At 42.5% G+C, this 13715-nt stretch overlaps 1 protein-coding gene across 1 annotated transcript in view; it reads right to left on the bottom strand.

Moving 5' to 3' along the window:
• Nucleotides 1-2512: 2512 nt before the first annotated feature.
• SIAH2 (siah E3 ubiquitin protein ligase 2) overlaps nt 2513-13715 on the bottom strand; it is a 30679-nt gene continuing 19476 nt past the window's right edge. Inside the window, exon 2 of the mRNA XM_020781884.3 lies at nt 2513-4789. Coding sequence (XP_020637543.3) covers nt 4232-4789 — 558 coding nt within the window. The 3' untranslated portion in view covers nt 2513-4231. The remainder of the gene's footprint in view (nt 4790-13715) is intronic.

Below are 13715 nucleotides of genomic sequence, written 5' to 3'. Positions count from 1 at the left end.
TCCCTGTTTGTCCTTTTGGCCTTCCAGCACAGGAACACAAAACACCATCCTGGGAGCTGACAGCGAAAAGCAGCTGCAGGCTTTGCTGTGCTGGCATACTCTGCTTTCAGCATCGAAGTGAGCTCACTTTTGGAATGTACTGTAACTATTCTAGGGACATAGCATCACAATTTAAATGGTCTTGTGCCAAAGCTAGAGTTCTAGGAATCTGGATCTTTCAATGTTTATGGCTGAGTAAATCCACCCTAGAGAAATCTCTTGCTCAATCTTCCTTATACAATCAATCATAAACACCATATTTAAATATATACCTTAAAAGGTCTCTTTTGTCCGCGGGTATGGATGCTGCCACTTAATTGCTCCTATTTGAATAGCGTGAACATCCTGGAACAGTTCACAACTGAGAAATGGTTCTTCAATCTGTGCATATAGACATTTTGCCGCCTGTTAGAGCAGATGCATAACAAAGCAGCTTGCCAAGCACTCAACAGAAGATCAGACTTACATTTTCGTACAGGATTTGGTTACAGATGAAGAAACCAACATATGCAGCCAAGCTAAAGCTTTCGTTATTAACTAGAGTAGGCTTACGACTGGCTCAGCAGACTGTAGAACAGCAGCGAGAGGACGTGCAAAGCACAAAATAGCTGAAAAACATAAGCATCCAGGTTGTGATGATACCTTTATTAGGCCAACTAAAAAGGAACAACATTCTCGGTGCTGCAGAGAATTCCACAACATGCCCTCACTGTTCTTACTGATGGGATCCCAAAGCTGTCCAAAACTACTAAAGTTATGTCAATATTCATCTGCCAGGAAGCCATGTTTTCAGCTTTGCTGTTTACAGGTAATACTCTATTGAAGGATAAGACATTCAACAATGGTAAAATTGTTGTGTTTCAGAATAGTAGAATTGTTCCTCAGTTCTGCAGGAATTGAAATGCAAAAAGAAATGAGTAAGAAGGGGAAAAGCCACCTTAGTAACCCACCAAATGTTTTGGGCTACAGCACCCATAAGCCCCAGACAGAATGGCAGTAGACAGTGCATCTTTAGAGCAAAACATGTGGAGTGTGCAACATTGCCTATCTGTGCATGAGAAGTCTGATCTGAAATCAGAATACTAGTAGTTCTGCACAGGGGCATTTTTCTAAATTCTTGGACTCTGCTATGAAGTGTCCATATTTATGTAAAATGCAAAGTGTGATTTATTACTATTGATGATAGTACAATAATATTATTAAGCCTAAAAAGAGTTAAGAAGATCTTTCTAAGGCTTCATTTTGTGCCACAACATTAGGCTGGCATAGTGATCTCAAGATAATTTGTTTTCAGTTAATTCCTTTAAGGTCTTAATCCAATTTTTACAACAGGTATCAAATACATGATTCCATTGTCTTAATGGATTACTGAGCCTTTTAATTCCTTCATGTGTGCTTCTGAGTTATCAACAATAAACAGTAAATTAAAGAGTGGTACAACTTAATGGTTTGTAACTACCATTTTTATCTGGCAAGTAAAAGCACACAGGATGTGTTTAATGTGTTATAAAATACACCCACAGAAAATGGCTTGTGTAGTGAAATTGCACAGGTGTAGCATTCTTTCAGCTGGCTGAATAGCTCAGTGGTTTAGGTATCTGGCTGCGCAGTCTGAGCTTGGGAATTCAATTCACCACTGTGCCTCTTGTGAGTAAAGCCAGCCTGTGCAACCTTAGGCAAGCTGCTCAATCCCAAGGTGCCCCTAGAAGAAGGGAATGGGAAACCACTTCTAAGTATTCTCTACATAGTCAATCCTGTAAAAGTTTGCCATAAGTAAGAAATTTTATACTATTATCTCTCTTTCACTATATGGAAAAAAAAACCCAAACCAGACCTCAGATCAGTGTTATATGGAGGGAAGAGGCAGAGAGAATAACACCCATTGAACGGTCTTGTGGTGCTGTTGCATCAAGAGCTCTTCACAGCAGCTACAAATGTCTACTAAGGTAAAGCAGAGGTTTGTTATGAGGCCCTCAAAAGTCTTTCATAAGACTGTGTATGGAGGTCAGAGTAGCGTAGCCGTTCAAGTCAGGATTGTGATTTGGGAGATCCAGGTTCATGTCCTTACTCAGCCATAAAAATTCATTGGGTGTCCTTGGATCAAGTGACTTTCTCTCAAGCTGTCCTATCTCATGAGGATCAAGCAGAGGTGAAGAGAGCCATGGATGCCACTATGAATTCAATGGAAAGAAGGCCAGCTATGAATTTAACAAATGAACATGAAATGAGCACACAGATATGATGAATACTGAATACCTGAAGCTGAAGTCTAGCTAGACTAGTATTTTGGTGACAAATATCCAAAGCTGATGTAAGACTTTCCTCCTCCCTTCACTCTGTAAGACTTCTTAAAAACTGGACATGCTAGGGATGAACTTACATCTGTGCTCCATCTCTGAGCTACATTTTGGAGATGCAGTTACAGTGCCAATGTGACTGATGTGCAGTTGTTTTTCCAATCAGCTCACACAACTTATTTTTGCAAAATATTTATTTAAAAAACTAGAGTAAATATGGCAACAACATCAACAGAAATTACCGCCCCTCAACTTAAATAGCAGAAGACAAGACAACCACTGTATCTCTTTCCCATGTGTTATTCTAAACCAGTCTTTACAAATTTAATGTCAAGTATGGTAAATATGCCTTCCCAGAGGGGAAGCCACATGTAAACAACGGGGATTTATTTATAGATGGGACCTACTTTTAACTGCTCCAGCCCATCTTGGTTTCTGACACCCCATAACTAAGCAGCACTCACAATTTGTTGAGCCTCTTCAGCTCTTGCTGAAATGGATGGATGAAGAGGATAAAACATTTTGCAGAGATATGCGACTCTTTTGCTCTAACAGAACAAACATATCTGCTTAAAACAAAACAAAAAACCTGATTAGCAGAAGCACACAAGCAAGTGTGACCACTTCACAAGAAGTACATTCTCTCAAATTATGAAAACTGTATAATTGTTAAGTCTCTGATGTCCTATATAAGTGGTCTGTCTTCAAAGTCTTAAGTCATAATGCAAATCTAACCCCAGTTCTCATCCTCAGTATCTTCCCTTCCCTTTGTTTTCACATTAGATCACTAAAAGACCTCATCAAAAGCCCCCTTTTAAATTTGTTTACATCAGAGACAGTTCATATAGCCTTACCTACAAGTGTGGCAGTAGAAACAACATGTGCCACGTAAAGCCGCAGGTGAAGGATCACAGTTTTGACATTAATAATAGTAACAGTTATCCCACAAGAAGTAAGAACACCATCACAGCAGAGAGATGCAGAGTTGGAACCCGCCAATCGCGGGCGCCCTGTTTCTCTGTACCCATTAGGAGTTACAGCGGAGTTACTGGTTATTGCTCCACCCCTTTTCAAAATACAGTCTCTCTGCCACTTACAGTCTGAGGTGGTACAGTCTATTTAAAGCTCAAGGACTAAACCACCTGTTTCTTTTCCATGTGGAACCTGCCCCACATTTAGCACAGCAAAGTGATCTCCGATGTGTACCCTACACCTTCCCTTCCAATTCTACATGTCAAAAGCAGGGGAGGGCCACATGTGGGTCACCAGCAGATACTGTTGGGCTGCAACAACTCCCATTAGCACCGCCAGTGCAACCGCTGGGGAAGAATGCTGGGAACTGCAGTCCAAAAACATCTGGAAGATTGCACTCAGCCCATCCCTGATCTAAAGAAACGTTGCCTCTCAAGATGAGGGAATCTCTTCCCTCCTCCAAAAACATATCCAATGATACTGAAAATGTAACTTCTCCCTTTCAAGTTAACAGGGCCAACTCATTCCATTGCATTAGAATACTATTAACAATAAATTCCCCCAAGTATTGGGTGGCTATGGGAAATTTCAAAATGGCAGGCTACATAAGAACCATTTATGAAGGCGTGATTCCTATTTGGATATTCCCCCTCACATGACCAACAGTCACATGGGCTTCCATATTGGGGCAGGTTGGGGGAGTCATAGAACAGAAGCCCCTCTACAAATGTGTCAACCCAAAGCATGGACTGCAGGGCCGTGAAGGCACCTTTTGTGGGCATGACTTTTGTGTCTTCTGACTGTAAATCACATGAGAAATAACAACCAGACAGGCTATAGCTGAATACTATTTTTTAAAAAATCAGTAAAACAGAAAAAGTACTATGTCCAGACAACCATGTAATCTCATCAGTTACACAACATCATGGACAACATGTAGAAATAGTCACATTGATTCCAAGGTTCCCATTGTCTGCAAAAAGGTGTGCTATGGCAGTGTCAAAAACAAGACAATCACTGTTCAGGATGGCTGCCGCCACACCATCATGAATGGAGCGTGGTGTGGCCTCCCAAGTGAGCCTCCGTCGATTGCCATTGAGTTCGAGTCTGTATGCAAAGTTCTCTGCTTGCTTGCGTGTGCCGATGAGCAGGACAATGGCAAAGAACTGCTGGTGCCCTTCGTACTTCTCCTGTTTCTCTAAGACCAGCATGAAATGATGGCCAAAGCAAGACTGCATCATGACCCAGTCGACAGCCCCTGGCAAGTTAATATCTGTGGCAAGAAAGACAATGTCTTCTCCTTGAAGTGTGGTGATGCTCTTGTGAGCGTGCATGAGATGAGACATGACAGCTTCCAGAGAGCCCTGCCATTTGCAGGATGCACCAGGACAAGGGCAGGAGTAAGGGCGGAATTCACAAATGTCTTCATGTTCTGGCTTCTCTGTATGATGAAGGGTCAGAGAACAACCTGTAGTTGCATACTGAAAAGAGACAAAAAGAAAGCAAGAATGTAAAAAGAGCCAGTGCGGTATAGTGGTTTTACAGTACTGCATGGGACCTGAGATATCCGTGTTGTCTACCACAAACACACCCTGAGTCATGAAACTTAGTGAATGGCCTTGGTCCAGTTATTTTCAGCCTGACATACCTCACAGGGTTGTTGTTTAGATACAAGTAGGGAAAAATAAAAGCTGCATATACTGCCTTGAGCTCACTGGAGTGGAAAGGCAGTAAATAAACGTTACAAATATTTAAGTAATAAACTTGTTGGCTTGCTCCTTGCATGTTCTTGAAGACCAGAACCCAGAGAGATATTTTATTAACAGCTTAGACCAGTGGTTCCCAACCTTGTATCCCCAGATGTTCTTGAACAAAAGCTCCCAGGGCCCTTCACCACAAGCTGTGCTGACCAGGATTTCTGGGAGTTGTAGTCCAAGAACATCTGGGAACCCAAGGTTGGGAACCACTGACTTACACTGCACTGTCTCTTCTGCCTGGTAGCAACTTTTCAGGTTTTCCTGGGCAAAAGTCTTTCCCATCTACTTAAGACAAAATCTGAGGGACTGAACTTGCAGCCTTCTGCGCTCAGAGCTAGAATTCTGTCACTGTGGTATGGTCTATTCTCAACAATTGTGGTTTTAATGTTGGTGGTACTGGATTAAAGAAACATATTCTCTTCACTCCGAATAAAGGAAGCTGCCAAACATTTGAGTCTATCTAGCCTGATAGGGCCAACACTGACTGGCAGCAATTCTCCAGCATTTCAAAAAAGGAATTAATACTAGCCGTAATGAATATGAGCCTTTTATGGCCTAAAAAGGCATAATTTCACAAATAATAGAACTTTTGCCTGTTGGAGGCCCACCACCTCTTGACTGATCCTTGCCAGCATGGCCATCCTGTTTAGTTAGTCAAGGTTAAGCTTCAAGTGTGCTGGTACCCTTTGCATATTATGGAAGTGGCTTGCACCCACTTGGTTGAGTTCATCCTATGCTAACACTGTAAAACTTAAAGGACCCAGCAGGGCATGGGAGAAGTACCCGTCACCATGCAACTGTTACTTTACTGGAATCAACAATTTAATGAGACAGGCTTGTAATTCTAAACTGCATTACAGCCAAAACCAGCTCCCACATGGCTGCTATAACAGGTAAATCATGTGGTGGCTACAAGTAGAAGGCCTTCCTAGTATCATATCCTTCCCCTACATATGCCCCCTTTCCCTTTTATGGTACACAAAACAGATATAAACACTATCCTGTTTATAGTACAGAAATGGCTATGAACAACTGTTCTTTTTCCTTCTCTTCTGAATGGAATTTTGATAGCCCAACTTCCTCCCTCAGCAGTTTTGCCTCTAGCACTCCTTGAAGTGAAACCATCAACTAGACACCTTTGTGAAGATAAGGAAGGAATGAGATATTACATTACTTCACACAAGGCAGTGAGCTAAGAATCTGACACAAAAGCCACCACTCACTCAAGAAGGGAACAACGTTCATGCTTTTTCATGAGCACAGGAATGTGGAATTATCCATAGAGTTTATCTGAAGAATTCCTAGAGAGGTAGCTGTACTGGTCTGTGGCCTTTTGCAAAGGAGAAGCTTCAAATGCAATCAGTATTCAGAGACAGTCCAGATGCAAATGATGTGCCAGCATTGATTTTACCTGAAAATAATCAGATTCGCTTGCCAGGAATGCAAGCTCTCATTCAGACAGCCTTGCAAATGTATTTGCAAGAGTTATTAGTAAATAAAAAGCCCCAACACCCTTTCTGCCTACATATACCTGTGGCCTAAATAGAAAAGGGGAAAGAAGCCCACTTTTTGAAATGCTCCTTTACGGGTTTCTCTGAGGCAACCTCTTCTAAGGTTAGCAGTTATCTGCAAATCAGTATGATGATGATGGAAGGTGATTTCAAAAGATGAAGCAACAATCTTTTCCCCTATGCTTCTGAAAAATATGCTTCAGCTACAAGCTGAAGAAGTCTGATGAACTATTTCCTAATGAAGGGCAAATCAGAATTTCAGTCTTGAAATCAAACTGTTGCCGTGAATTCAAGAAATACCTGGGAAAATTCCAAGTACAGTGATGCCCCGCAAAGCGAGGTTAATCCATTCCGGATTAACCTTCGCTATGGGAAAACATCGCTATACGGATCAAAAAAACCCAATGGGCCCAAAACTCACCATTCTGCGATGTTTCCCCATGTTCCGGCGGCCATTTTGGGTGTTCCGGTGGCCATTTTGGGTGGTTCTGGTGGCCATTTTGGATGTTCCGGTGGCCATTTTGGGTGTTCGGCGGCCACCGCTGAACAGCTGTTCCCCCTCGCAATGCGAAGAAACATCGGTATGCGATCGCATTAGTGATCGCAAAATCCGCATCGGTATGTGGATTCATCGTTAAACGGTGCGCCCGTTATGCAAGGCACCACTGTAATCCATAGTGTTAGGGTGGTAACATGCCAATAATTCGCCAGCTGAAGCCAAATCAGTCATGTAAATAGCAAACTGAGGTATTTCAAATCTCTCAAGTACTATACATAGCCCATGGGCCCAGTTTGGCCCACAGATATTGCCCAAGTAGCCACAAAGGGCTATGGGCATGTCTGACTACCCTTTGGACCCTGTCCCCCCATTACCCTAAATTGCAGTTATAAACATATATACTGGATAAAATCCAGTAGCTGGACTTATGCCATGTAAGGCTGATGAATTCATTGGCCATGGCAGTTTTTAAGAAATTAAAACACTAGTGGACATGGCACAAGCGGGGGGGGCAGAGTCTTTAATTTCTAAAAATTGCTGCTGTTGGGGATAATTTTTACTGGTGGCAGTGATGTTTGAGCTTCATATTAAAAACAACCCCCGCCTAGCTGGTGGCCTCTAGTAGCTTCCCTTTGATAAAAAGAACTCCAAGGGAGCCTTGGGACCCTGTGGAAGGCAGGGAGATAAACTGGAAAATTTTAATCTACCGACAAGTGCCATGTTTATGACAAGATCAACCTTATGCATTCTTAATTTCTGCTACAAGATTTCAGCCAATAAGTATATTTCTAACTGCAGCCTAAGCAGAGAATTCTTCCAACTGGAATAAACTGATCCCCACTTTAAAGCATTTTGCATTTGCAAAAAAGAAAAAGCATGTCCTTGTCCTCATAATTGCGAAAGGCTGTTCCCTCTCCTTTCAGTATAAATAAGAAAGGTGGGGAAATGAAGGCAGAGACAGTGGGCATTTAAATGTAAGCATCCACCCCCACCCCTGATGCCACTATTTCTGGCAACAGGATTTGCAGTTTAGAAAACAGTTCTTCCTTATGCTGTGAAGACATCAGATGGCAGAACCTGAGAATACAATTCCCAGAATCCCTCTGGTCGCTGAGGGGTAGCTAATTCTGGGAACTGTATTCCAATAAAGGAATTTCAACAGAAGGATGCTGGTTTGGGGAGCAAGCTCATATCTAGCTTTCAGTCCACATCATCCACCTTTAGAGCAGGATATGATTTTTGAATTTAATTTCAAAATGGAGTGTCTGTGCTGGTACAGGCAGCAATATTGATCAACATGTTCTTTGTATGAAGCTTCTAATTGTTTTGTCATTCAAAGTAACTGGCAGTTTAAAGACTCAATTTGTTTCATGGCAAACAATTAAAACAGTAACTCCATTAACTAACTTGCTCTATGTCTTAGGCTAAAGTGAACTGCCAAGGTTTAGCTCTCTGAACAATTCAACAGCAGCCATGTTTGACTCAAAGATTTCAGAACCGAATCAATTTTTAACAACTACTCGGAAATATTCACTAGGTCCAATGCACAGCACCAAACAGCCATCAAAACATCAAATTCAGTCTACGTTTGGACTTAAATGCCTCCTTTCTGAAAAACATCACCTATCCATTGTTTTCAATTATATTTTTGGAAACTTTGAAAAGAACAGATTGATTGCTTTCTACTTTTTTTAAAGAGAGATTTTATTTGTCTCGTCCTGTTGCTAAAAGCTGAACAGCATGCACTGGTTTAAATATTAATACTGAAAACTGTAGAAATGACTTCAGATATTTTTTTTTTCAAATACACAAAGGCAGGTTGCTACTCTTTCTGACGTGCAAGACTGAGTGCTAATGCTTAAGGGGCTAAACTGGCTACATATCTCAGGGAAACCTGGTCTGAAGCTTTTTTTAAAAAAATCTCCTTTAGCAACACAAAAGGAAATACTATCACAGGGGGACCACCTTCCCAAAGCCCACTGAGAACTCAACATACCTGGGGCCACAAAATGCTGACCAGAATGGCAAACTGGGGGTTTATGTGGAAGGGCATGGCAAGAATCCTGAACAGCAATACCATAGCGCAACATTTTATCACAGGCCCCTCCTGTATTTTATATTAACATGTACGTACTTAGTTTTATCTGGTAGCCCGAGAACCTTCAGGCTGAAATGTAGCTTATAATTAAAAACAATAATAAATACTTTACAAAATATGAATAAATACAGTGGTTAATGCTGAGAAGGAACTGCTGGTCACATACAGTAACACATCTAGATTTTCTTGTCCCAAAGACTCTATCACATACTGGTTGTTGTGTTCCATCAAGTTGGAATGGATTTAGCAATCCTAATAGAGCTTTCAAGGTAAGGGAGATATTTAATGATTGCTTTTAACAGTTCCACACCTCCACTGAGCTTCCATGGCTGACCAGGCATTTGAAACCAGGACTTCTGAGTCTTAGCCCATCACCTTATCCACTACACAACACTGGGTATCATCACATACTAACCCTTACTTATGACCAAGGGACTCGTTGTAAAACATGGGCTGACCAAGTGCAGCCCTCTAAATATGGATAGAACTCCTATCACATTTCCCCATGGACTATGCAATCTACAACTGATGGGAGTTGTAGTCTAACAATATTCTGGAGGGTTGCACTTTATCCATTTCATCTGTTAATGTCTGTTAACATTGTTACTTTTCTCTTACAGCTCTAGAAAATTCCGAGAGGCCAGCGCAGGCGCTGTCTAAACCCACTAGTGTGGATTCATGGAGAACCACGTTGAAGAATCTTTGTTCTTCTACATAGCAATACTATACCTCCATCCCCAACAATGGAGGAAGAAGGATGAGACAGAAACTCCCCTCCATCAACAGGAAGGTATATACCCATTTATGCCAATGGAAAGTTCTATAGGCGTAGAGCTATAGTAGCCCTGTACCTCCTAGTGAAGGAAGCTTTGGATCTCCTCAATCCAAAGCTATTTCATTCCCCAGAGAAGGGCTTGGATCAGCTCCCACAGTTACCACAGCAACACTACACCCAACAGTTACTTTCAATGGGTTAGTGATGCAGCTGAGTATACTGTACTGCCATCTATCTATCCATCTGTACATAGATAATGACAACTGTCTACCCTACAGGCCTGTTGGGAAGTTCACTGGCTTGATATATGTGCTATGCCTCCTTGACAGGGGCTGGACTCAATGATCCACAGGGTTCCTCCCAGCATTGCAGGTCTAAGATTATTATTAATATATTATGATAAGTGACAGGGTACTATTGTTGCTATTCCTGTGTCAAATTATTTATGTCCATTTTTCCCCCTAGTTTTCCAGCTCGCATTCCATCTTCCATGGAGACATTACGCAGTAATTGCATCAAACTACTTCCCGCTGCGCTTTGCCAGCTAAGCTGCATTTGTAATTGTGCAGCATAGAAAATCAGTTTTGCTGAGGTTTGCTGAAGACAGAATTGCAAAGCTTAACACGGAAGCTATCTCTGTGTTAGCAGAAAGGTGAAGAACATTTCTGATGCTTGGTCATTTCCAGAGAAGCCCAAAACTTTTACAGTATGCTTTTCTTTTTTGTCCACTGCAGCCTGGAAAACTGGTCACTCTGAAAACGGACTACATAACCCTTACCCATCTATTTATTTATTTAAAATATTTTTACCCTGCCTTTCTCCTAAAAAGAGGATCCAGGTGGTGTGTGAAGAAAAAGGCAGCTTACAGTACATAATTAAACAGCTCCACGCTGACAGCTGCTAATCTGCAGGACTGTCTGTTGAAGAGAAAACCCCCAAACTCCATTGCCCTAAAGGCTTGCATGAGCCCATAAAAATGGAATTATGTTCATATATAAAAGCAAAGCAAAGCAAAATGTGATACTTAAAAACGGTTCCATAGTGCTTAAAGCTTGCTCTGGGAGGTTTATAATTTTTAATTATGCAGGCTACACATTACTCCCCCACCCCACCCCCAGCTGTGTACTCCATTTACTGACCTTAGAAGGATGGGAAGTTGAATCAACCTTGAGCTACTTGAGCCCAGGATCAAACTCAGGTTGTGAGCAGAGTACAGTTTAATCACTGCATCACAAGGCCACCTAAAAACATTCTGGATGTTACACAAGTAGATATGCTTAAGGAGAGAACGAGGAACCAAAAGGAATGAAACTTCAGGAAACAATCAGATTGAAATAGTTCTTTTTGTAGGGAGATGGATTATTAATGCCAAGTTTGTGTGTCATTGAGTTAAACTATTAAGTTTCTAGACCTCATGAGTGTCATTTTTTAAAAAAGAGAGTGAATACTTCGTATTTGTAATGCACAAGAGAAACATATCAGACAGAGCTCTTAGAATAGGCTTCTATGCCTTTCCAGAATTTTCTCTCACTTCTTCCCTCACCTAACACCTTTACAGTCTCTGCCCTATAACCACACCTCATTCCATTCACTTTGGAAATGAAAGGGGGAGGTCAATCCAACCTATACAAATCTAATCCTTTTAAGAGAAATCCATCCATGAATATTATATTAAAAGCATATTTCAGATTTTCTTGGAATGTAGTTCTTGTACCCAGGGTGTATACAGCCTGGATAACACATCGTATCCAACACAATATATAAACAGTTTAAGAGATTCTCCTGTAGCCTAATCTGTGACGTTTACACTTCCATCTCTGAAACCTCCCAAAGAGAGAGAGAGACAGACAACCTGGTGAGAGTATTTCAGTCATTCTAACAGTTTAGGTGACAGCTCAGCAAGCTGCAGTTGCCCAACATTCCAGATGGTTCTCTAGACAGAAACCTTCCGTATCATAACACATTGCTGTAAATAACATAATAACTGGACTGACCTGTTTTGATGTCACTGTTATCAGTTCATTCTTACAGCCGACAAACTCTGGCGGTGCTTATTACATGACTCATCTGCCTAGAAAGGATGAGCCAGAAAGAGAAGTCTAGACAGTTCATCCCTTTCAACAACAGCCCAGGAAAAGACAGATTTTAGGGACAGGGAGCAATAACAACGCTGAGGAAACTACCTCACCTCAATGTCTTGGTTGATGTCTTTTTATGAGCAACGCAGGAGAAGGTGGCACAATTCATAGAGCAGTCATGGCGGTCTGAAGACAGGAAAGCTACTGCAGCCCGAGAACAAAATTGAATTTAGGGGATGATCCTGAGGATTGCTCTGGAAGGGTGGGCAGGCCCAAAATTGGAAGGATGGGGCTCAAAATACCAACATATTTTAGCTTGCAAACTTCACTTACAACCAGGGTGGATAAAAATCAATGATTTGGTTTTTTTAAAAGGTTGATTTAAATCATGGTTTAAATAAAAGACTCAATTGATTTAAATTGTCAAAAAATCCACTTTTTTAAAAATTTAAATCATGGTTTAAATCAAACCCACTGTGCTTACACCACAACTAACCACTAAGAGGAAGCAGAGGTGGAGGTAGGTGAAAGTGTTAGGAAACTACCAGATGTTGGACTTGTGGATAAAGGGCATAAGGGGATCAGATTTGGACCCCCGGCAGGCCAAATCTGGACCCAGAGTCTAAGGTTGCTCATTCTTGCTTTAGCCTCACATAGTTAGAGGGAAAGGGGCATATAAACTACTGATTTATATTACTTTTTCACTTTTATTACTTATTTTTATATCCCCCTTTTTTTCCCAGTGAACTGAAATCAATATAAACAGGGAAAAATTAATCTGTTTTCTTCTCCTAAACATTTGGTGAGCCTTATGAAGAGGTCCGTCTTATGGAACACACCCTAGCCCCCTCTGGCCCAGAGGGGGGATCCTCCAAAGGGTCCTAGAGTGTGTTCCAGGACCCTTTGGAGGCTCCCCTGTTCCCCCATGGGGCCAGAGGGGGCGAAATCGCCACCTTCAGGGACTCTTCTGAAGCTTCCCAAGCCTCAAAAGAGTCCCAGAAAGTGGCGATTTCACCTGCGCTGGTCCCATGGGGGGTGGGGGGAGCCTTGCAAGGGTCCTGGAAGGCAGACTTGGACCCTTGGGAGGTTCCCCTCACCCCCCCCCCAACAGGGCCAGAGGGAGCAAAATCGCCACCTTCAGGGACTCTTCTGAGGTTTCACAAGCCTCAAGAGTCCCAGAAGGTGGCGATTTTGCCTGCGCTGGCCCCGTGGGGGGTGGGGAGAGCATCGCAAGGGTCCTGGAAGGCTCACTCAGACCCTTGCGATGCTCCCCCACCCCCCCACAGGGCGAAAGACGGTGAAATCGCCAGCTTCCAGGACCTTTTGTGAGGCTTGAAAGGCTCAGAAAAGGTCCTGGAAGCTGGCGATTTCACCCCTGCTGGCCCCATGGGGGGAGCCCCGCAAGGGTCCTGGAAGGCTCACTCGGATCCTTGGGAGGCTCTCCCCAGGGGGCCAGTGGGGGCGAAATCACCACCTTCACTCCATAAGACGCACAGACTCTCCCCCACTTTTTGGAGGGGAAAAAGTGCATCTTATGGAGCAAAAATATGGTGATCACATTGTGATGTTCCCTATGGGGAAAAATCGTTTTGCGATTTTTCCCCATAGGCCCCCAGCGGGCGCTTCGGAGCAGCTGCGGGGGAGGGCTCCCCTGCCGTCATTCCAAAGCGCTTCGGCCGCCCGGTGCTT

This window comes from Pogona vitticeps, chromosome 3 (assembly GCF_051106095.1).
Source record: "Pogona vitticeps strain Pit_001003342236 chromosome 3, PviZW2.1, whole genome shotgun sequence".
Classification (NCBI taxonomy): domain Eukaryota; kingdom Metazoa; phylum Chordata; class Lepidosauria; order Squamata; family Agamidae; genus Pogona; species Pogona vitticeps.
The sequence above is the reverse complement of the archived record's forward strand: the minus strand, read 5'-3'. Positions and strand labels throughout refer to the sequence as shown.